This window comes from Strix uralensis, chromosome 2 (assembly GCF_047716275.1).
Source record: "Strix uralensis isolate ZFMK-TIS-50842 chromosome 2, bStrUra1, whole genome shotgun sequence".
NCBI classification, from domain to species: Eukaryota; Metazoa; Chordata; class Aves; order Strigiformes; family Strigidae; genus Strix; species Strix uralensis.
In genome coordinates, this window is record NC_133973.1 from 38418318 (window position 1) to 38443173 (window position 24856).

The 24856-nt window shown below is 45.6% G+C and overlaps 1 protein-coding gene across 4 annotated transcripts in view; it reads left to right on the top strand.

Annotated features, from left to right (window-relative positions):
- LOC141939181 (high affinity cGMP-specific 3',5'-cyclic phosphodiesterase 9A) overlaps positions 1 to 24856 on the top strand; it is a 105747-nt gene that overhangs the window by 67483 nt on the left and 13408 nt on the right. For 2 of the 4 annotated variants that reach the window (XM_074858405.1, XM_074858408.1), the window contains 8 exons: positions 374 to 444; positions 2246 to 2323; positions 3299 to 3342; positions 10637 to 10691; positions 11518 to 11588; positions 16249 to 16333; positions 20384 to 20465; positions 22703 to 22777. In XM_074858405.1, the coding sequence (XP_074714506.1) occupies positions 374 to 444; positions 2246 to 2323; positions 3299 to 3342; positions 10637 to 10691; positions 11518 to 11588; positions 16249 to 16333; positions 20384 to 20465; positions 22703 to 22777 (561 nt within the window). Of the gene's footprint in view, positions 1 to 373; positions 445 to 2245; positions 2324 to 3298; positions 3343 to 8865; positions 8996 to 10636; positions 10692 to 11517; positions 11589 to 16248; positions 16334 to 20383; positions 20466 to 22702; positions 22778 to 24856 lie in introns of those variants that run through there. The other 2 variants (XM_074858410.1, XM_074858409.1) reach the window with 2 other exon arrangements.

Consider the following 24856-nt stretch of genomic DNA (forward strand, 5'->3'; position numbering starts at 1 on the left):
ACCTCCCCAAATCTGGGCTGTTTTCTTCCTAAATCTGGTCTCTTACATCCTTAAATTTGCAGTTGTTATCATCCTGCAGCAATACTGCACTATGAGAAACCTTTTGCTCTAAATTCACATATGTTATTGCTCTACTTCTGAACAGTGCAATTAGGTCTCCAGAGCTTGCTTGCTTTATCGAAAAAGACACAGATATTAAACAAGAGTGGAGAAATATTCCAGCTCACAAGTCAAATCAGATAATTGAAATGGTAGGATGAGCCTTAAATTAGCCCAGTTCACGCCTGAATAGAGTTCATATCTCACTGGGAACTGACTGTCCTTTCTTTTCTTTGTCTTCGTTTTTTTCCCCTGCTGCTGTTCGATTTGGAAGGTGATCTTTAGTAAATACTGCAACTCCAAAGATATTATGGACCTCTTCTGCATTGCAACAGGGTTACCAAGGTAGGTCTCGCTTTTCATTTGTGACATTCATTTCACTTTTGTTCCTTTACTTCTGGGGACAATTTAAAGACAGGCCCCAAGTGATTCATTTACCTGCTATTCAGGCTTCTCTCTTGTTCCAGTATACTGGAAGAAGAAATTGGGGCAATCCAGAGAGCACCAGCTGGAAATGTGCACGAAGCTCTGGCAGGGGTTGAGCTGCATCTGTGTCAGCTGCGCCTGAGGAACAGAGTGGAATAGAGCAGAACAGAGAGATACAGTCTAAAAAAATAAAAGCAAGTGCAGAAGCCCAGCCCTGAGTGCACACAGGTTGTGTGCGCCTACCAGTTATACCTCAGCACTACGTTCTTGCCCATATTGAGTGAAACACAACCATATGTTTAGAACCTGTTTTTTAGGGAAAAATCTGGGACCAATGAGAAGTGTTGCCACTAGGTGATAAGCTTTCTATTTAGATACAGTATAATCTAATCTGAGGTATGGGATAGTCAAACACAAAGTACCCCAGCAGAACCATTTTATAGAATATAAATATCCCCAAATCCATTGCCCAGGCCAAGTATTTCCTAATTTATGTTGTCCTGCAAAGGCCATGCATGTCTCCTGCTGTAATTTCCTGTAGGGTTTGTTTCTCTTACCTTCAACCTAGAGAGCAGCATCCAACTTAAATCTCTGTGTTGATAGGGATGCAGGGTCAGGTGTAGGTGTGTGTTGGGGTGGGAGAGGCCGGTGCGTGGTGGAGGGTGGCACCCAGCCACTTCTGCACTGCCTGTCCAGGGTAGCAGTGCAGGGGGAGGGAAGCCCCTTAGTCAGATCTGGAAGGGGGCATCTGCTGTCTGCATACAGACCTTGAGCAGCACAGGCCAGATGCACAGCAGCATGCAATAACCCATAGTCTTTACCTTTGTACATACAGGTTTACAATACAGAAAAAGCACAGGAAAAAATAACCCAATCCTTTAATCATGGATTTATTGCATAACTCCAGCTCTGGAAATTGAAAAATAAAATTGTCTATATTGACTCAGAATTTACATAAACTGCTGGACAGAATTAATGCCCTTTGATGTTTATCCAAGCTATTTCCTCCCATTTGACATTAGAGAGGTTAATAACTCTCATTTGCCTATGATGTCAAATACTTCCACTCTATCACCCAGGAAACTTTGTTTAGCAGTTTTAGTGATTCATGATCAGGGTGTTCACTGCATATTTGGCATTTTATTTTCATCAGATGACTTCCAAAGAACTGTGCATTTCAACCAGGCTCCTGGACCCGAAGTAAGTCTCCAAGGTTTACATCTGAGCCTATGAGATCACACCTAGCATGGTGTCAAAAAGAAGGCCCCATATTCAGCAAGACATTTGTTTTGTTTGTTTTGGTGAAAGAGTAATTAAATAATTTCAAGACATTCATAGCACCGGTAATCATTTGTATAGTCTGAGTCAATACATGGCTGCCGAGTCAATGTATCACAAAACATAGCTTTTAACAGCAATGATTAGTTGATGAGTAAACAGAATACATGAGTTATCAGGGAGAAAAGTCTGCTCTGAGAGCAAAGATGATCACACAACATTTTGCCAGAAACATCTCTGGTAATTGAAATGAGTGAAGCATCAAACCTACCCTGTCCTGTGCTTCGACCCTTTCTACACCAAGGTAGAATGGGTCCAAGAAAGTGCCAGGCCAGGCCAGGAGTGCTGCAGGACAGAAGATGGCTATGCACCGTATGCAGCAGCACAGAATTTCAGCCAGCATTTCTAGGTCAAATAAACCTCTTTGAAACATGCTTTTCAGGAACACAACAATCTCCCTTTTGACGACAGACAACTCTATGGTATCCATTGATCCAACAATGCCTGCAAACTCAGAGAGGTAAGCTTTGCTGCAACCTGCTCTTCAAAAATAGAGTCAAGCCCAAGGGAAGGGGTGGTGGTTGCCTGCAGATGCCTTTTGTGTGCAGCGGGAGGTGAGAAACTCCCTGGAGGGAGGGAGATGACAGTAAGAATTGCATGCTGGTTTATAACACTAATGCCTGCTGGTTTTGAAGATTTTTACTTGTTATTAAAGGAGGAGTAATTGTCTGAGGAAAAAATACCACTTTTAAGTATTTAATGTAGAACATCTGTTCCCATCCCACCCAGTTTGCTGTCAAGGCTCACAGCTCCTTTGTTCCCCCGCTCTTTTGTTGCTCTGCTAGGACACAACCACAGCATTAGTTGCAAAGCGAAGTGGAAGTCTTTGATGAGGTTAGGTCTCTGCCGTGCTGGCTTTGGCCCTTCCCACCTCCAAATCCCTTTCCCTTTTTCTGTTGGGCTTCTTGTTGCTTGTTCAGCCTGTCATGTTTAGTTTCACTCTGACTGCTCACAGTTACTTCTTCTGCTGTTGTTTACTTCATTGCATATTTCAGCATCACTTATCACTGGCATTACTCTCACTGACACCATGTGATAGAACCCCAACAATTGGGAGGGATCTGCTGCACTGGACAATGTGCAAACACAGGGCAAAAAGATGATCCCTGCCATTGGAGCTCCCTTCTGACCTACAGAATTTACTCACCATCTCAGTCCACAAGCTATCTAGGCTTGCCAGAGAGGAGGCTTTTTTACCATGTTCGTTGCGTGACCATACAGCACAAGAAAGATCTCTTTACCTCTAGTTCAGTAGTAAATCAGAGGGTCGCGTGTTCATAAAAAGTGCCCGTTCCATATTTAACAGGTTTTAAGAGAGTTTAGAATACATTCAGATACTTATTCAGATACTTCTTCCTACTTCTCAGGGAATACGATGTGGAATACAAACTGATTTCTGAGTGTTGCTAACATCAACCTTCTTTAACTCTTCCAGGTCTCCATACAAAGTGATACCTGTTGCCACTGGGCAGCTCTCAGGTAAAATGACCCTTTTGAATTGAATTTATTAAAGCTGAATTTGCAGACATTTGCATGTGGAAATTACGTGGCTGTGATACAAGAAAGCTGATGCTGTTGTGGTTGTAGCTGTGGCAGAATAAGAAGTGTCTGATCACAGTGTTCTGGAGGAAAGTTAAAAATGTCCCCAAGTTTCAAAGTGTTTGAGGGTGAGGTGGAATGGCTTGAGTCCAGGGGACTTTCACAGTGCTTAGTTCTGGTCTGGCTCAGCACCACTGATCTCATGGGGAAAGTCTTGCATGGAGCGGTGTTTTTTTCCAGGCAATGCAGACTGTGTTTCAAAGCCTGTCCTGCACTGTTTTGTTAAACTTGTGTATCTCCCAGCAAGGCTCTGCTGGAAAGCTGAGCACAACATTTGAACCCCATGTTATTTCCAAATGGCTGAGGAGAGAGCATAATTTCTGTTGTGGGCATGGGAGCTCTAAGTGTAATAAATATTTAAATACACCTGACAAGATTAAAGAAGGCCTAGATGAAAGAGCACATCTGGAACACATTCTCCAGTGTGCAGTGCTGTTGTACTCCACAGGCAGGACTGAAGTGGCACTTGTACCTTTTCTCTTTGCCTGCCAGTGTCATGCTCAGGCCAGTAGTTCTCAGATACTGGACCAGAGCATTTGCCTGGGGCAATTCCTGTAGAGCATCTGGCTCACCATCTCTCTCATCTGTTCAACTACAATATCTCCTGCCACTTGCTCCAAGGCAGCCTGAGCAAGAGCCCTAGCCTGTACACTGTAGAGCTGTAGGGAGGGGCTGCAGGAGGAAAGGAGATGTCAGCTGGGGACACAGTCTGGAGCAGTAAAATGGGAAGATAGGGCAAGAGGTTGAGATTATCTTGGAAACACAAAGTGCACAGAAAAATCAGGGGGGAGCCAGAAAGTCTGAGGCTGGAAAAAGTAGTTCGCAGGAATGGGTGAGGCTCCTGGGACAGGCGCAAGGCAGTTTTGCTGGTTCCACCACAGGGGCAAGGCAGTCTTCCTGGTCCCACCACATCTTTTTGCTAATGCTAATTGCAGGTCCCACCTCTTCTTGCTTAGGCTCCTGTATTACGCAAGAAAACGTAGTGTCTCACAGCACTCTTTTTTTAGGTGAGGAGGAGCAGGGAACCGAAGCCACCCTCTGAGGTACCTGCATCTGCTGCGGCAGAGACATCTGTAGGAAAAGGTCACAGGAGGCAGCGTACGAGGATGTGCAGGGGTGTGGTGAGGCAACGGTGGGGAGTTTGTGTATGCAGAGAGCAAAGGCGAATGGACAGCAAAAAGAACAAAGACTCTAGGAAACAGGGAAGAACTTTATCACAGTAAGATTTGTTACTAGCCATAAACAGGTCCCATGTCAGTGATTGCCACTGCTGCCAGAAGGAGGTAGTCAAAGCCGAGGGATGCACGTGACTGCTAAGGGAAAGAAGCTGTCTCCTAAACTATTTCCTTATTGTAACAAACTCTGATGGAACAGCATCACTCTTCTGGACCAGGAGTACACTATTCGCATGATCAGATCAGAAAAGGTGGGGTCTTAACTGGAGCATGTGTCTCTGTGTACCAGCTGGCATGGGTAGCCAATAGCCATTTGCCCCAAGACAGAGAAAGACAAGTAAATGGTGACGGCGAGGCTCCACGGGGGAATGCCACTGTGTTAAACCAGCTGGGAAGCTGATCGAAGGGTTTTCTAGAAAATCTATCCTTTTTTCCTATCATGACACTAACTGTATATTGTTATAAGACCATGTATGACTTTTCACATTCTCCCAGGGCCCTCATTTTTCACCCCAGCTGACAGCACATGGCTCTGCTTTGTGCAGAGTGCAGCTCACTGTGTCAGCAAGGTCTCTTTTCCCTCCCTGCATTTTATAAAACAAAGATTTCCAAAGATCTAAGCTGAAAAGGGCAAGAAAATTTCTAGTGGTAGGTTGCCAAAGCATAAGACAGAGTCTGCTATGGAAAGAGGAGGAAAGTTGAACTGAGTGTGATGGAACTAATGTTCCTTGGTATCTGTTTCTCTTTCACATGGGTTGTCATTAATCCTAAGCATTCCTGACATTTTGCTGAGAGTAGGAAGAATAAACAGAGTGGGAAATTGTTCCTCTTCGTTAAAAGAAAAAAAACAGCTCCATTCTAGTCTTCACTTCTTAAACATCTCTGCCTGCGTGATTCTGCCTCCCAGAGCAAGTCGTCCAAATGCATGCCAAAAAAGGGGTCACCCCAATTTTCACAACAGTGGGAGGTAATGCACCTCTTTTCAGCAGTCTCCCAGGCAGCTGGAAAAGAATGACGCACACTTCGGCGGAACAAAGACTGCAAAAGGTGGGCCTGGAAAATACGATCCTTTGGGAGGAAAATATAAGCAGTGGCTTTTATCCAGCAGAGGAGATATCCACTGGAGTCCTGCTAAGAAACTGTTCATTTCCTGGCCATAGGCATGGGAGAGGGTTGGAATTAAAAAAATTATTATTCCAGTGAGTGTCTGTTGGATGCAGCGGCAATCGCCGTATCACTGCGAGGTCAACTGTCTGCAAGGCAAAGGCGGGAGCCCAGCTGGATGGCCCTGAGCCTGTGGGGCTGTTGCATCACGTGCTGTCCCTCCTCCTGCAGCCCCAGACCAGAAGGCGCACGGCCATCCAAGAAGAGCATCAAACCCCCGGTGCCAAACCCTTTCCTTCTCTCTGGGGTGTTTAAACACCCAAGCCCATCAAATGGGCATCTTCTCCCTCCCGACAGCAGAAAGGCTGCAGTCTGTGCCCTCGTAGTGGAACAGGCTCAAAACTCACAAACCAATGGCTGTGTTGTAGCTGTAATTAGTAGGGTTCAGGAACTCTGCAATATTGCCAGAGATGCCAATTAAATGAACAAATCCTACTAGCAGCACACTCTTGATAAATAAAATTGAAGTCTGTTACGTTTCTGATAGTGCAGAGAAAGGAGTTACTGTGAAGCTCAAGTGAGCCTGATCCACCATGGTCCTAAACGAGGCAGGGTGCGGGGGAACATGCAGCACAGGGGCTTTCCTACCGCTACAAAGTTAGGGCAGCAAAGCACACAGGCGCCTGAACAAGTCCTTGAAGATCTCACCAGGGATGTGACCTGAAAGGGTATAAGATGTGCCGAGCTCAGCCCCAGTTCTCTCTGCACCTCTGTAACTAGCTTGTTCTGGTGGGTCCTTAAACACAAGCATCCTCTCATCCCTGGGGAAATGGGCGAGGAAACCCAAAGAGAGCAGTGCCTGATCGGGATGGAGGCCAGCACGTGGAGAGAGCTCGCCACCTGCCACTCCTTGCTCAGCAGCCTCAGCGCCAGGGAACCCTGCCAGCACGCATCAGAGCCGCTTGGCCAGGGTGAGGCTGTAGGCAGCGCCTTCGCCTCCCGCTTCACTTGCTATTCAGTTATTTGCCTTTTCAGCTAACAAGCTACCTAGCACTTGCACGGAGGAAAGCCCAGGGTCTCTCCCCAGGGACATCGTCTTGCAGCAGGCAACCTGGCTCAACCAAGACCTGTGTAGCCTACTAGAAGGCCCATGTCTGAACTGGTGCTAACCCTGCCTTGCTGACTGCTGAGCCCACCGACAACTGCACCAGAGATCTGCGGGAAATGCTTTTTCCCCCTGAATGATTAAATACACAAGATCTTGTGCAGATTGCTATTGGTAAAGCAACAGAAGTTTGTCACTGTGTCTAAATCTTCTTATTCTGGGATCTCTCTCTTCTCCTTTTGGAGGCATATTCACGCTTGCAGCTCAGGCAAGAGTGAAGAGGCAGAGACTGTGAGAGAAAAGTTCCCCTCCCGCCTGCTGCTCTTTACATGCATCCCACATGGATGCGTGTATCAGGATGGGGCCCACTGCTTCAGGATTACTCACCTGAGCAGGGACTTGCATGCAACAGCCCGAATTAACCTGAGTTGTCAAGCAAATTTGGCTCTCGATTTGATGTGATTCATGGACGAGGGCTTGGGCTTGAAGCACACCCCTTCCTGAGGCTTTTGTCCACCTGACTGTTTTTTTTAAATTCTTCTGACTGCCCAGATCCAAACAAACAACAAAAAGCGAAATACAGACAGGAGCCTGAGCCAGAGGCACAAGCACTCTTGAGAAAGAGACTGTGTAGCAGGAATTCATCAGCCCGATGCTGGCAGGGAAAGGCGGACGCCCACGTTCTCCCAGCCTTGCTTGGCCACAGCAGAAAAGATGGGGGGGAAACCAACCCACCCCCACAACCCCACACACTTCTGCTTGCACCCCATTGAGGCTGGCAGGACGGTGAGGGGAGCCGGGGAGGGCAGGAGGATGGAAGTGGCTCTCTGGTCGTGATCCCAGTGGGTAAGACGGGTGAGGAAGAGTCACTGCTGAGCAGGGCGGTGTGGAGCAGAGGGTGCATGCCAGTGGGTTACAGGCCATCTGTGTCAGTGCACGCGTAACCTGAGCTGCCCCAGCGAGTACCTAGTCCCCGTCTGGCAGGAAAGGTGTGCGCTCGCTGCCAGCTCTCCCATCCGGCCGCAGCGGGATTCACAGGAAAAAGTGTTGCTGCCATATTCCCCTGCACTTGCTTTCTGCCCAGACCTGCTGGAGATGGGGCTGCTGGGAGGGAGGGCAAAATGGCTCCTTGATCTGTGATGCCCAGGCCAAGCTCCCTGCTGAGCTTGACAGGGGCCAGCAGGCAACAAGCCAAAGTCCCTGTGCCTGCAGTGAGCATGGGAATGAGCCATGGGAAGCCCGGGGAGGCCTGAGCTGGCCTGTCCCTTGCCCAGCATTATGCTATTGCAGCATCTTCTGGAGGGTTTTTTTCTAATTTTCATTTGTCAGCTCTAATACACCCTGCCTATTGTGCAAAAATCTGACTTTCTGAACACCTGCATTTGCAGACGTTGCACATTCACGGTGCCAGCAGGAGGTGAGCTGAGAAGAGGGTTGCTGTTGGCTTTTGGGTTGTTGTACGCAGGAGCTGGTGACCCTCTACAGGGTTCACAGATTGCAGCTGCCCATGCTACATGCAGTAGGATTTCCTTTTCACAGAGAGAATTGCAGCAAAACAAATGAAGAAACTGAGGGAAAAGGTAGCTGCCTGCACCTGGGGTATCAGCCCTGCCCAGAGGTATAAAAAAAGAGTAATGAAGGGGGAAAAGGGGCACCTAGCCTTCCTGCTTTATAGGTATGTGGACAAGTGAGACTAAATCATGTTGGTACGATGTCTCATTTCCTTCAGAATCAGGGGTTAGCAGAGGTCTTCCCCTCAGAAAGGAACTGGGTAAAGAAATGGATCTTTGTCCCTTTAAGATGAGACGAACTGCCACTCTTAGTCATATATCTTTACTGCACCCTAGGGTTATAAAAACATACATCTTCGTTTTGAAAGTCTTTTATTACATCCATAAACATCAGATTGCAGCTGACTGTTCCCTGGATGAGAATGTCCTAGTACTCCAAGTGAGTTTTGACAGGGGGAGGGAGTGAAAGTTAGATTGGTGGGGTTTTTTTTACTGGAACCGTGTTTATAGGGAACTTGTCAGTCTCTGGCATGCTACAGCCACTGTCAGAGGGCTGCGCAGCATCGAAGTGAGAGGACACGGGTTTCTCTGCTTATTTTCACTGTTGGACTCGGGTACCATCCCAGGTGCTGCATACGGTAAGCTTTCCTCCTGTCTTAAATAGGATGCAACATTTACTTTGTTTCAAATGGGTTTTGTGAGAAAACTGAAAAATGGGTCTCTGTGAAAAGAACTAATCTCTTCATTTGCTCTGCTAGCCGCTCCACTGGGAGTCGGATCACGGCAAAAAAAAAAAAAAAAAGGGAATTAGATCTGAGATTTTCAGAGCACAGAGTGCTTGCTCCAGTTTAGAGACACAGGGGTAACAGTCAAATTGTTTTGACCATCAAAGTGAACACTCTTGACAAGTATTTCTGACAGCTCTAATACCTGAGGAATTGCAAATCTGTTCACAGGTACCAGAGCTATTATTTAGAAATATGGTGTAAATGCTGGACTGTATTTCTGTCTGATGTGTTTTGCCTGGATGATTGCACTTGTGAGGCATTGGGCTCCCTCAGGCAAGTGCAAGAAGTAGCTTCAGAAATGCCATCGGGGTATTTCTGTGTAGGGTATAAATGGGTGTTCTGTAATTTGTGGTGTGTGTATATGAGAGCATGAAATGTTTCCACTCCTTGAGCATGAGAAACCAAGAGTACATCCACATTGCAGGCATGAGAACGGCTGCAGCACAGTGCAGTTTAAATTAGCTGGTGGGGGAAAGTGGGAGCAATCTTGAAACAGCAGCTCACAGCTCAGTAAAGGTGATTTATGCTTCCCCTGTCTGTGTGAACACAGTGTGGACAGACTGAAAGGTGGGAAAACAGTGCTATCATACTTCTTCCTTCCTAAAGGGTACTGTCCCTCAAAAGCTTGTTTTAAGGACTTGTTTGCTTTTCCCTGCATTAGTGATTGCAGTCCTGTGATGGTCTTGGGAAGGGGCTGGGGCTTCACCATGCTGACTTTCCCGAGCCAACTGAAGCTCCCGAGCGCTGGAGTTGGCAGTGGGAGGCGGGGAGCTACCGGCACGAGCGCACCTAGTGCAGCCGCTGCCACAGCAGCGCAGGCAGCAATGGGATCCTGACGGGATCCCCACGCCGGCTCTGTCCAAGTTATGTTCTCAAGGGAAAAGGGTTTGGGAAAGTTGTGCCCTGCTGTGCCCATCCCACGAACCAGGAAGGGCAAACCTCATTCTGCAACGGCAGTCACTTTGCCATCTCATGTTTGCCTGAAGTTTAGGTGTAGCAGTGTAATCCTTATGAATTTGCACCAAAAAATTGGTCTCCGGGATAATGTCCCGGTATAAATCTGAAAGGCAAGCTGGGTTTTCTTGTGTTCATAAGCTGTTGCATTGTTTGTGGGCACTCTGGCACTGTGTGCTTCTGGTGTAGAGGCAATCCTCGTGAGCCAGACCTCTCAAAAGCGGATGGCAATTCTGGGTGTTCCACACAAGAAATGTGAAAGGGGTCTACTTTCCAGAGAGTGATGCCTTAAAACAAGCCATCTCTCAGACATCCATCACCCCCCAAAAAAAACTTCTGAGAAAATTTGACTGTAATCTGCAGGCAGAGGAATGCAGGTGAGATGAGGTGTCATTCCCAAACACTGTCACTGTTCAAAGGACCAGAATGACTTTCTGGCTAAATGCTGGAAGTCTGAGGATGCTACTTTGCAGGGGGGTTGAGAGTGCCTTCTTTCCTCTGTCATTTTCTGTTATGTCTCCCTCCTATTTTTTTCAGAGAAAGAAGAATTGTTCCAGAATTTATTGGGACAAATTGCTGAGCAGTTCTCAAGGTAAGAAGCTGAACATCATTATTAATTTAAAATGCTATTTCTTTTATCAGCCTGAAGTGAAATTTTCACAGGAGACAGAGGGGCATTTAAGATCTCTTTCAAAACCCACTCTTCCTGTCAAATTTAGGCCTGGTACACATGTTATTTCCTGCTGACAGCAATGCGGTAGCTTAAACCAAAACCAATTTGAGTGATTATCTTTGATCTAAAAAGGAGATCAAGTAGTGATTATAAATGTTCTTATTGTGCTTCTGCCCTCTTAGGAAGCAAAAGAAATGTTTCTTCATTGAAAAGTCAAATCATCTGATGTGTTCCATTTTTCCCTTTATCCCCCAAACATGTCTCTCCTTTAAGAGGATTTCTCAACATCTGTATAGCTGCTTATTTTATTCCAGCTGGTTTCACTACAATCCTACCGCAGCTCAGCAAATCACCAGCATAACTCAAAAGGAGGAGGGTCTCAGAGTGTGCAGACACCAAGATGCTGCTCTTAGGCGAAACATTATCAATTTAACTTTGCTTCCCTAGGGGATACAATAACAAGTCACTGCCTAGAGAGGGGGCGATCAAGTGTTGCAGAGCCACAGTACATTCCCAGGGCCATAACAAAATCATTTGTTGTTGATTTTTCTGAAAATTAAACACGGGTGTATTTTCTGCACAAATTTTAGCATTTCCATGGCAAATTTTCTTTTCCTTATGGCAACTGCAGTTGGACAGATCAATCCTCTGAAAAAATATAGACATTTCTAGCAAAAGACCTTTGTACCTAGGGTAGGTACGGCGCTAAATGTATAACATTAATACATGAGGGTTTTCTTTTCAGGGTTTTTAAAATCAATGAGCTGAAAACGGAAGTAGCTAATCACTTGGCAATGCTGGAGAAAAAGGTTGAATGTGAGTGTCCCTTTATTCATATCTCAGTGGGAACTGGTGCCTCAGAAACCCCCCGCCTCACTGCCCTCATTGTAACCCCCTCTGTCCCACTCCTCACAGCACCTCTGCTTTCTCCAATCCCTCGTAATTTGTCTGGCCTTGAGCCCGAAAGGCCGCAGGCCAGCCCAGGGTGAGGCGTGGGGAAGGTGGGAGCCTGTGATCATGGTGGCACCCACCGGCGGGGTGAGGCCAGGGAGGGACGTCTGCTGTTGCGGGCATCTGGAGCGCCTCCCAGCCTCCCCTTCAAGGGGCCATCAAGCACTCCGCCAAGCTTTGGGCCCAGGCCCACATCCCCCTCCTACCATGTCTCCGCAGTGGAGGGTCTCCACTGCCCACCTCCCCGCCACCCATCTCCAAGCCCCCAGCCTGCCCTCCCACACCCCGCCATGCCCCAGCCCCCCAGCACCACCCCTGCACCCAGCGGTGACCCCCCCCCCCCACCTCTGCACAGGCACTCCCTGCAAAACACTCTGTTCTAGCGCTCGCTGCTGCCGTTTGTGATTAATTACAATATGGTAACGTGGCTGCCTACTTTAAGTCGGATACTTGCACATGTCAAACAGGTCATCTTGCAGACAGACTTTCTCCTTTCAGAAATGCATTTACTGCATACTAAGCGGTCAGATCGGTCCTCACCACTGACTGAGGCCCAGCACCAGCGCCGAGACCTGACTGTATTTCTGCTCAGTGTCATGTCACACACCTCCCTCTGCTGGGAAAGGGCCCGAAATGGGACGAAGTCCGTTCCCGCAGCATGCGTGCACGCTACACAGGCACGCTACACATGGAGCACAAACACGGTGTGAACGCCAAAGTGTCCATAAACAGGCGGCGTAGCATGTGTTGCAATGCAACCGGAGGGTACATCTCATTGTCTCACGAGGCAGTTATTTCTGGGCTGCAAACACAGGGGTTCACCCCTCGCTGGCCACGTTGCCTGGCAGACTACTAGGTAGCATCAATTCCCTCACTTCTTCAGTGTGTTAACAGTAACACAACCGTATTCAATTACTGTGCAACACCTCATCTCATCAAAGAGTTCCTTTTATTCATTTTTTGGGGTGGTTTTTTCCCCCATGCAGCATCTGACTTGTTTTTCAGTATATTGTGCAGAACACAGGCCCCAAAAAGGCAGGGAAGGAGTAGTCACTGTCACCCAGCACCATTTTGACACCAAAGGCCACATCCTTGCTGATACGCAGCATTTAAGCCAGGAGTGGGCAGAGCCTTCCCCAGCACTACAGCTGCAGAAAGCACTTTCTCAGTAGAGCAGGCTGGAAAAAAAGAAAAGTTTCTGGTTCATGGAAGAAGTTGGTTTTTTGAAATTTCCCCTGACCAGAAGCTACTTTGACCCTGCAGCTGCTCAGTGAGACTGATGCCTTTGTCAGCAGGGAGAGGAAAAAATGTCCTTATTCAAAGAGCAGCTGCAGGGGAACCTCTCCCCAGGGCCGCTCCAGCCGCAGGCCCCCTGGTGTGGTGGGAGCCCTCCGGTGACGTCCATGGAGAGAGCACCCTGTGGTGTGCCTACCCCCAGCACAGACCTCTGTGAGGAGCCTGGGTAGCAATTGCTCCCTGTCTGCTTGCCTGCCATTTTTCCCAAGGCTCTGCTGTTTTATTCTTTTGTCCAAACAAAAAAAAAAGAAAGGAAAAAAAACGAAGAAAAAGAAAAATTAGTTCATTCACTGCATTTCTGTGAAACTTCTGACCAACTCCAGCCCTCAGGGCTAAGCGCCATGGACTAGAGCAAATGAGGCAAGCGTTCCTATGGGTCTTCCTAACCCCTTGGCAGCCCAGGCAAGCAACTATCTCAGCCACCCAGGGGCTGCTTTCCTGATGACCCCCTAGGACTCCTGTCGGCACCCTGCACACACGCTGCCTTTCACCACTGGCAGCCTGCTGCAGTGAGGAAGGTAACAAAGATTCGCGTGCCACCGCCGGCAGGGAAGAGTTGTGCTTTGCACACTCCAGCACTTTATTGCTAGTTTAGGGAAGGCAGCCTACCCAGAGCTGCTGTGCTGTGCAGGTGAACTGAATTCACAGGTCCCCAGACGAGGCTTCTTTCTGTTAAGTGGGTCTCACCACTGATGGAAATAGCAGCAGATGTAGCAATCTGCTGCCATTCTGCCTGAGCACTTGCAATCCCATCTCCAGTAGCCTCAGTCTGTGGGAAGGAGCTCCCTGGGTTGTCTGTCTACAAGCACACCCATCTGCTTGAAACTGGACTTCCCCAATTTGCAACAGAGCCAAATCTGCAACTTTTTTAAATAATCCCAGGCTTTCATGTTTAAAAGGCAAAACTGTGAGAGAAAGGGAGTGTCCAACCTCCCTACTCGAGCTGGGCTCCCAGAGGTTGCTTTAAGAGTCGTGTTTCAGTGCTGGATTCAGCCCAAGGATTTCTTCAGACAGCACAGGATCTTTTCAGAAGGTATTTCTTGCTGCAGAATAATATAATGGTCCCTTAAACAGTGCACATGACAAGGCCATTTATCATTTGCAAGCCAAATGTGAAAAGAATTGTGCTTTTGTTTTGCCTTTTCTCCTACCTCCTTCAGAGATCCCTTTTCCACCACTTTCACATGTGATCTCCAGGATTGCTTCCCCAGAGGGGATGTGTGTGTGGGGATAAGTGCTCATGACAGTGCTACATCTGCACCTCACATAAAATGTTCTCAGCTTCCTTCCCGTTACTGTCTAGAGACCACATCAGAGATGTGTTTTCAAGGAACCAAATCTCTTAACTGATTTTTAAATCCCGTCTAAAGTTTGTGACTTCCCCTTGGAAAATGCGTCCATGCAGGGCAAGCACTGGGAATGCTTTGTCCCATGGCTTGACTTACTTACTCTGCTCCAGTGTTTGCACAGCAGCCCACACATTAATAAGAAAGCTGGCAAAACCCCTTTACAATTTGCAAGCATCTCACATCTACCTGAAGAAAATAATTATGTAAATTTTCTGCTCCCCCGGAGAGGTTTTGGAAGAAAACTAAAGAAATGCAATACGAAAAAGTGCTCAGGGCTACCATTTTGCACCATAACTCCTCTTCTCTCTGCAGTTGCCTGCCCCACTACCCTGTCGGTCTGATAACTCTGCTTTGCTCCCACTGCTTCAAATAGGCGCCAGCCACCATTTAGACAGCTTGGCAAATGGGCTACCCACGAACTTGTCCCAGATGAATGCACCGGGGTAGTAGATAGCAGCATGGGACCTGCAGGTCAGCTGCAGCTGATCATCAGCAGTTGAAAGGAGTACCCCAAAAAGTGCAGCCAGATATCCAGAATTAAGTTATCAAATAAGCAAGACTTGCCTGTATCACCACATTGTGATTACCCAAATAAATTGCTTGTAGCAATGCTAGACAAAAAAACATTCATCTGGAAATGGGATTTTTAAGTGGAAGTTATCCCTGTAATCAGGCATATAAATCAAACCCTTTTCCTTTCCTCTCCTAATATGTGGCATTTTGGACTCGGTTCATACACCTCGCTGTTTTTCCCCTTTCCCAGTTCCAACACCAATCTTTGTTGTTACTAACATAAAGAAAACAAACCTGAGGTCTCTGCTTATCTACAGAGTTGTGCCCTTCCAAGGCAGTTTTTTTTATCACTTACATGCTACCCTCCAGATAAGTATGATTTTGACTATTATTTTCTAAGAACGTGACTGAATACTGATTTTATGATTGCACATTCCCTTGAGTTCCCTGAACCACAGCTTGTCCATGCAAACAATGAGTTCAGTAAACAAATGAGCTGTGAAATGATTGCATATGAATGACATGTACTTAATAAATGGTGCTGTATTATGTCCTTGAGCACGCTGATAGTTCAACAAGAGGGAAAGAAAAGGGAGAATATTCTCATAGTTGCACTGCATTAGGTTCTCATGGCTACATGGAATGAAGTGCATTGCTGCATAAACAGGCAATCAAACCTTTTGCCTTGTGGCTCTTATAATTACATACAGAGGGGAAATATAGGATTTTTTGTTCCGCATGCAGAAATAACCTTTGATTACAAAATTGATTGTTAAAAAGAAGTGACAGATCTTCAATACCTAAAAAAAATTAAATCAATTGTTAGAGCAAAACTTTTCAACATTTCTCTCTCTCTCCTACATTCTCACTTTGTTTTTTTCTTTATCTAGCAATGCCTCTCAGAGTTCCTTAATACTCTGCATGAACTTTCAAATTAAAACCTTTTAACTTAATGGGAATACTAATCCTACCGGGACGTGTTTGCCTAGCTGCGCTTATCATCCCATCACGGGAGGGATTTTTTTGCTCAGGATTTCCTTTGAGTCGTGTTCTACAGCAGAGAAGTGAAGGCACCAGAACAGCTGACTGCTGCTAACAATCGTGGAAAAGCTGAGACATTATAGCCATTCTGTGAATTAAAATACTGCAGCTATTATCAAAAATTGGCAGCAGAGAATTCCTACGGGTTTTCAAGATATATCGCTTTGGCAGCACCTGCATATGTGAGAACCAGGGCAGACTGTAAGAGCTTGTTGGCTCACTGGATAACCCCACTGTTACAGCCCTTTGAAACTTTGCACAATTGTGAAACAAGATCCTTCGACTTTCGCCATGGTAACACCCCTGTTGTTTTTCTTTGTTGACAGTGGAAGGCCTGAAAGTGGTGGAGATTGAGAAATGCAAGAGTGACATTAAAAAGATGAGGGAGGAAATGGCAGCAAGAAGCAGCAGGTAAGTTCTGCTTTGGACCTAACCGAAGAAATAAGCATCTGTTTTCAAACCCCAATGCAACGTTTCTGCAGAATTGAGTTACCTTCTGGGCTTAGAAGTAAAGGAGCAAGGAAACCAATAACCATTAAGGACAGTGGCTTTAATTTAACATTTGAAGATCTATAGCCATTCATCAGTTAAAATAGCTTGGGTCATGGGAATAGAGGAAAAGGAGGTCGTGCAACAGAGAGTTGCTTCTCACCATACAGAATGGGAATTCTTCATCCAGATTTACTGGTAGAGAGGGAATGGGAAAAGAACTTCTGCGTAGTGCGGCATTTGGTTGGGAACCAGCTAACACTCGAATCAGCTCCAATATATTCTGGGAAAATATCAAATAAATATGTAGCAGTTCTTCTAATTATGATCTCATGCTATTATAAAACATGCATGTCAAATTCAACAAGAAATTGGGAATTTACTTTCTAATTCAAGGGCTCACTGTGATTGTGAAGCTTGGTTTCGCTGTAATTAAAACAACAGCATAAAAAATTGCATTTTTTACGGTATGTGGTCTTGGCTGGAAAGTCTGCCCCCTGTGTCACTGAAATACCCATTAGGACAAACAAATCAGCACTGTGAGATTATGAATACTTCTGGAAAGGTGGCTGAAGAGGAATATACTGTGTTGCTCAAAGTGTGGGTAAAGGGGAGTTTTCTCAGCAAATATAACTATGCTATCTTGACAGCCTCTCTCTTTTTCTTCATCTGGGGTCAAATTCTCTGACCTTTAATCAAAGCTATTTCCTACTGAGGGCAATGGGAGATTTGCTAAAAGAATTAGGCCTTATAATCACTCACTTTTATAAATTTTGCTATCCAGATATGTCAGGAGGCACAGTGTTAATACATTCCTATTAAGTCTAAGGCCAAGCTTGGCTGTCATCCTAGCATAAATGAAGAGTAACATTATTAACCTCAGATCTGCTCCAGATTTATACTAGTAGGATGGATTGTAGTTTGCCCTGTGACTTGCATCATTTCTTGTTCATTTCTTGTGTGAGGAAATCTCATTAGAAAAACTAGAGCTCAGATTGGCAGCAAACACAAAAACATGTATGCTGATTTGTGCAGGGTGTGATGTGAATAACATGTGTGCCCATGCACGTGTCTTTACTTTTCCCAAACTGTTGCAGGGAGCTGGGAGAGCTGCATTGATGAGCACAGTGATGCTTAGGCAGATAGGGAATTAAAAACAAAAAAAAAGAAGTTATGGCAACTTCATGTTCGTCCAGTTGCCTCCACACATATCAGGAAGTATGAGATTGTCCTAGCAGCAGCCATGACTCATTCCTGTCCCAGATCTTGTCACCTTACAATCTATATTTTGTAGCATAAACAGCAATCTGTTAACAAGAAAAACAGGAATGGGGAGTGCTAAGTCTGCCCAGTGCAGCCAACTCCAGCTGAGGTTTAGTCTCACCTAGGGCTTGTGCTGAGATATGACAGCCGCCAAAAGCCAGAGATCAGCATGGGGCGTGATGCTGGAAAACTGTGGTAAAAATGGGTGTGGTGCTCAGCAGCCGCTAGTGCTGGGCACAGACACCCAAGCTAGCTTGTTCTGAGCTCATGCTACATAGCTGCTTTTGCTGAAGCAGGAGCCTAACTTGCTCTGCCCAGCATCATTTCATGCCCTACCGATGTGGCAGCCACCTGTCACAGCTCTTCTGGGTTGCCTTGAGTTGGGTCTTCCTCCTCCCAGCTGCATAAAATTCTGCCCATGATTATCTGTACCCTAAGGGCTTGAGTGTCAAAGCAGCAGCTTGGTGTGGCTAGGTTCAGTGTATAGCCAGGTGTGGTTACCAGTCACCTCTTTTTGCCTTAAGACTAGGAAGAGGGTGCTCTTTGGTGACTGACTATTAAGAGGGACTCCATCGGGAGCTGCTGAGGAATGAGCTGTGATTCCCGATTCCCAAGAGACCATGGCTCTGCAGGAGCCGTGCCACTAGCCCGTAGTGACCCCTGCCTAGGGGTGCTTCACCCCAGAGTGGCTGAGCAATCTCTCTCCCATTGGCGTGAGGTACGTGCATGGTGTGGGGGAAATAGAGGCATCTCAGGGCAAGCAGAAATGGTTTTGCTCCTATTTAGACTTGTCATCCCTTGTGCAATGTCATTTGCTAGATAATGTGTTACAGTTGCAATTAGGGATCACATCTAAATTTAATGAATGTACATAAATACGTGTGAGTGCATATATTCCTTCAATAATATCACAGGGTACACAGCTGTGTTCTTCTATGTTTACATATTCTTATGTTTGCTGTTACATTACCAAACAACAGAGTAAGGATGAACAGCTAGGTTTATAAAAGTCATCATGCACAGTGAATTGCGCATCTCTCCTCTTCAGAAGAGCAAACCAGCCCCACTTGCATCCCCTGAAATTGCTTTTTTTGCTAGCCTGCTTTTTGCGCTTACCACTGGCGGATGCTAATAACATTATAGTGTCATTTAAAATCATGATCATCTGCAGATACAGTTTTACATTTGTAAAGGTCTGATGCATCCTGGCTCTGGTGTGTTCCCCAGTGTGGTAGGATGAAGGCTTTGATGTCTTACTGCAGCTGGGAATTAGAGATAGTTGGCTGACCCTCAGCTAACCCTCGCAGCCAGCTCCAGTTAGGGCAAGGAATGCCCCAAACTCACTATTTTTATACTACTAATACCCCTCACAGTGGAGTTTTGAGGAAACAGCTTTAGAAATGATTAAGACAGCTTTTCACCAACTGAGAATCTCCCTAAATAGGGCAGGAAAAGGCAGCTGGTTGAAGCCAGCTGACCACCATTCAGGATTCAGACATCACCATCAGAAATAACAGCCGACATCAGTGTTAAGAGGAGAAAAGAAAAGAGACTTGGACCAATTCCCAACAGAGAAGAGAAGCACTAAAAAGAGATGCAATGCAGAATACATGAAATAATTTTAAAAGGGACAAATAAAGTTAATGGAATACTTTGGTTGGATTCTTTTCAGGGGTTTCTTTTAGCTTCATTTGGCCAGAGGCTTCAAAAACTGAGAAAGGATAATCCAAATGTTAGGACTACAGGGATAAATGCAAAATGCAAGCAGATCAACCTCACATGAGAGTTATTAAAGTCCATATGACCAGCTATCTGGGAAACATGTGCTGAGTTAAAGTATCATGATTGCCATGGGTGATACCACAGAGCTCTTAGTTTTGTTGTGCCCACCGTGGCTGTAAGGCAAGAAATGGCTCTCACACTGCAGTGCAGCAACCTAGTTGTTCTGCAAAGGCTGTAAGGCTGGGGTGCGTCTCCCACCATCATGGTCCTCTGCTCAGTTGGGATAGCATCAGCTTGGCTCTTCCATATGCAGAGAAGGAAAAGTAGATAACTGGCAGTGGGTGCTGCTGTTAGTAACTAGGCAAGTGTTAATTACCTGTAATTGCTGGCAGCGGCTCCCTTCCTCCAGGACTGGGGAGCCAAGCAGACGGTGTCTGCTGAGGCTGTAACTCGCTGTTGTTGTCATGCCTGAAGGGCAGCAGGCAAGATGGTCATGCCATCAAAATGGATGGTCTTACCCAAGGTTTTATGAGGCCTGGAGCTGGGCTGCACTAAGCCATGGGCTCAGTAGATGCCTACACTAGTAAATAAGCACAGGCATGCCAGTGTCCATACTCAGCATGGCCCCTGGCAGGGCTTGCCATCCTTGGACAACTATGCCTGCCACATAGACCAAGCTGCTCACTGAAGGGAAAGTTACTTGTTTGAAATAGAAGTGATTGGGTATCCATGGATACACGCCTGAAGATAGACACTCCTTGCTTGGGTTCAAATAGACAGAAGGGGCGACAGCGGTGTGGCACAAGGGAAGAAAATCCTAAATAGGATCACACTTTTAAAGCATTTGAGCAACACCGCATTAAAAAGGGTTGGGGAGTGAGGTAATTCTCTAACTGATGCCTACTGAGAGACCAGATTACTTCTGGCATTTTTCAAGGCACTGTGGTTCTGTTCCCACAATGTTAAGAGCTGAGTATTTCATTTCAGGACTAACTGTCCCTGCAAATACAGCTTTTTGGATGAAAACAAGAGGCCAACTCCCCGGCGGGATGTACCATCCTACCCAAAGGTACCACGCAATGATTTCTCTTCCTAGAATCCTACCACATGCTTGCCTGTGGTGACTTAAAGTTGGATCCTCAGTAGTCTATAATACTTGAAAGCTCATTAGTGTTTGAAATGTTAATGAACATTTTGCATTCGTCAACATTTAACACTCTTTTGTCTAGTTATATTTGTTTATTCTCCACGCTCGTAGCAAACAATCAAATAGCCTATAATGTTGTATTCTAATTGAAAATAGCACTGCTGCCTGTTTTCTCCTAATGGATTATTTTTTAATTTAAAAAGTAATTTATGGGGATGCTTCACCTAGGGAAACAAAGAGAAAATGCGACATTGGATTCTCTCCAGAATGATTCATTGTCCCTGTGAAAATGAGTTACTGTATTTGCTAGAGAAAACAGTAATGCTTGAAGAAAAATGTCTACTGGGCAAGTACAAGTACAAATCCACAGTGATAAATGAGGCTGAAACCATGAAGCACACAGGATCTTTGGTCCCAGCACCAGCAGTCTCTGCCCACAGGAATTATTCAAAGATAACAGGTTTTGTCTGCACAATGCCAAGCTCACACCTTGAGAAAACATCAGCTCACACTTGTGCAAATCAGTTAACGTGCATTTGCACGCACACATCAAAGCCAGCTCAGCCACTTCCAAGTTCGCATGGTCCCATGTGATGCAAGTGTATGATATGGACACGCATCCTTGCATATTTGTCTTCAGGGCCTTACAGAGCAAAAAATTATAAGTTCTGCTGTTTATTCCACTCTGCCTAGCAAAAGTGATCTCTAGGTCTCTGAAGCAGACATCATGAGACTTACATTTCTTTTAATTAACTTTTGCCCAAAAGGCTTGTACTCCTGACACTAACACATGTTTTCTCAAAACGTATCAGTTCTAAAAATTGGTTTTTCCCTTGATAAGTATATATGTCAGATCAACCTTTGATCTATTGCTGTGATATTAGGATCTTGGATTAACAACAAGTGCAATAGAGTTGTACTATCTGACTGCTGAGTAAACTGGTAGTCTGTGTTGTCCCCAGACAAAAGCTCATAGGATTTTTGGTTTCAGAAGTTTGGGTTCTGTTTGAGAGATTTGTAAAATTTGTTATCGGTTGTCAAGTGGTGGATTTGTCCAATGTCAGTGAGGCTAGGAAGTGATAGCCCACTAAAAGAAAATATTATTACAACTCTGTTATCTAATAAGAAATCTGTACTGCTAATTCACAGATTTCTTACAGAATGACATATTAAATGTACATTATATAGGCAAATGCAAAAATCATTGCCTCCTCAAGAAGGAAAATTAATCTTCAGTGTTATTCTTCCTTGGATTAAGTATCAACAATTTGATGGCTCAGAAAATTTCATTCAGCTGCTCAGTACAGTAAGCCCAAACTAATTAGAGACAGCCATGGTAAATGAGCCAATTAATGCTACAAGGCTTTTGTGTCCCAAAAAGACTCTGATCAGTAGAGTCTTGAAAATATGTTTTGGTAGAGTCCAGATCTCCCCTGGTCTTTTAACCCTCCACGTTCCTTTTTTTTTAAGTTTTGTATACAAATAGTAACTGGCCCATGAGCTTGATTTTGTTTTAAGCCTCTAAGCATAATGATAAAAAAAAATGTTTGAATCTTGCAGGCTGACAGCCAATTTGAAAATGTGGGCGTTCTTGAAAAAATACTCGAAATAAGAGCATAAATCATCTGAAAGTAAATATATCATGCCCACCAGATAATTTAACACTATAAGCATAGACACTTCACACCACCCAGCCATGACTGGCTGCACCAAATGTTGCTGATGCTCTGCAGGCAGCAGAACCAGTGCAGCCAGGGATGGGTCTGTGCCCTGTGCCCCTTATGTCCCTTTGCTGGATCTACTTGCAACCCCATCCATAACACCTCTGCTCTCCTCCCTTTTCTCCCAAACCCTCCACCTCCCTGCTCCAGAAGGATCTTCACCGATCATTGGCCTGCCAGTTGGTGCTGTGGCAGGCAGCGGACTGCCTTGGGGCTCGCTGCCTGCCAGGCGTCAGCATCCTGGCATGAGCACGAGCAGCCAGTGGGGAGGGAGAGGAGGGTTGGGCAGGCAGAGGGAGAGATCAGATGCTCTGTCCTTGGGAAATACAGCTAAACCCCATGTGAATGGGACCCCAGGAGTCCCAGGGACATGCGAATGACAGGTCCCATACTGGGGCAGGGGACCCTCACTTACACCGACGGCCTTTCTGTCTGCAGTACATGCTGTCCCAGGAGACCATAGAAGCTCTTCGGAAACCAACCTTTGATGTCTGGCTGTGGGAGCCCAATGAGGTAAGGATGACATGTTAGCTGAGCTAGCGCTCTTTCTGGGAGCCAACAAGGCCAGAAGAGCCCTTTGAGATGGCCTGCAGAGTTTTTCCCTGTTTCTGCCCTTAATCTCTCTATTTTTTTAATTTTCATATCACACCAGAATACAGTACATTTTCCCTACAGATGCCAAATAGATCGTGCTGATTATCATCACCTGATCCCTCTTCATTTCTTCTTCAATCTCTTCCTAGTAATGTCCTACAACAACCAGCACACTATCATTACTGCCACATGACTTCGTGCCATTTTATTTGAACTAATCGATCCCTACCAAAGTGCATGCTTGAGCACATCATCAATAACGCTGCTCAAATCAATGAAGCTGTGTGCTGCTGTGTGAAGTCAGGCAGAGGGGCATGCATTGATTCATACCCTTTTAGACAAGGGTGTTTCTGTGATGCTTTCTGAAGAGGTAGTAAAGCTGCGTGCATGGCCTATTAGTATTTCCTTATTGCTTCATTTTCTTATTTTTCTTATTGCTATTAGTATTATTTGTTGTTTGTCACTTGTATTGCAGAAGGTTCTGGAAAGCTATGTGTAAACCTCTGCAGAAACATGAAGGAGAAGGATGTTTCTGTAATGGCCAGCTTATAATATAATGTAAAACTAGATTCAGCAAATACAAGAAAATCTCACTTAGGAAAAATATAAGGGACGGAAGGACTAAACTTGGGTTTTTCCCAAGGGAAAGATTGGGTCGTTCTAGCAGCACACCCAGCAGCAATCACCTTAATTACCTTCTCAATCAAATGTTGTGCATTCAGAGTCATTCTGGCTCAGCACCTGTAGATCACCATGACAAGGAAAAATACTCCATACCGCACCCACAGGAACAGCATATTTCTTTCAGGATATTTCATCTGCCTTGTAGAATAACAGAAGGACTCTCTGGTGGCTTTAGGTCCATCTTCCATTCACACAGGCTGGCAGAGCTTCCCTTGTGCGGTCCATGCCAAGCTGAGGCTGGTGCTCTGCAGTTACTGCTCCCTCTCCAGGCCCTCTTCTCTGTACCAGAGCCATACAACTGCTCAGGCAAAATGGCTCGCCCCCAGCTTTTGAACGCCTGTCAGGTCTTTACAGCAAGAGAGAATTACGACCTGCCAGGTGGACCATGACACTGCTGGCTCATTGTTGTTCTAAATATTAAGAAAGAATAGTGAAAGACAAAAACCATTACCCACAGATTCTTGTGTGCTGAAGCATAGTATTTTAGCACAGTAACTCATTCAGAGTACTAGGAAACACTATATGATGGCATGAACAAGGCTAACAAGAGGGTGTGGAGATTAGACATGCCCTGCAAGGAGGAGGACTGCTCAGAAATAAGATAGCACACAAACTCTGGTGACCCGAGCACCATATGGGTTTATCTTACCCTTTAGCTCTGGTTTATGTTTACAGAGAATATTTCAATTCTGTCAATGCTTGTTTAGCAATGAGCATTTGCCCATGTGCTCAGTGTGGGGCATGCAGGTTATAAACCATAACCTTCTGTAAACAAATTAATAATGTCGTGCTCTGCAGCATCTCAGTAAACAGAGCTATGCAGCAAGCTTGCTTCTCTTTCTCAAACGCCCACTCACTTTCAAGCCTTAGAAGAGTCCAATATTCAAGCTTTTGCTGTTGACCAAGAAAGCTAAAAATTAAACCCAAGATTGTCACGTGTGCAGGGGCAGGGGCTTTGGGAGTCAGAGTCACCTGCCACTCACCCAAAGCTCTCTTTGCAACATCTGGAGGGAGGTAGGCATTTCTGAGGGTAATTCAGCCCTTCTAGATCAAGTTTATTGTCTCAGAAAGTCTTTTCTGAAGCTATTGCAAAACATATATTCTAGCTCAGGGACTAGGAACAAGACAGGGTGGTCTGCAGCAAAATGCTGGCTGTGTGATCTGAGCACAGTTCAGCCCGTGACATTGTCCCTCAAGTCTTGCAGGAAAGTCTCTTTCTTCCTGTTCAGATAACTCAAAGCCAAACCCCTTGTTACTGCATGAACTGTGTATATTCCCTGGATAAATATAAAGTTTCATTAGATGAAATAACTT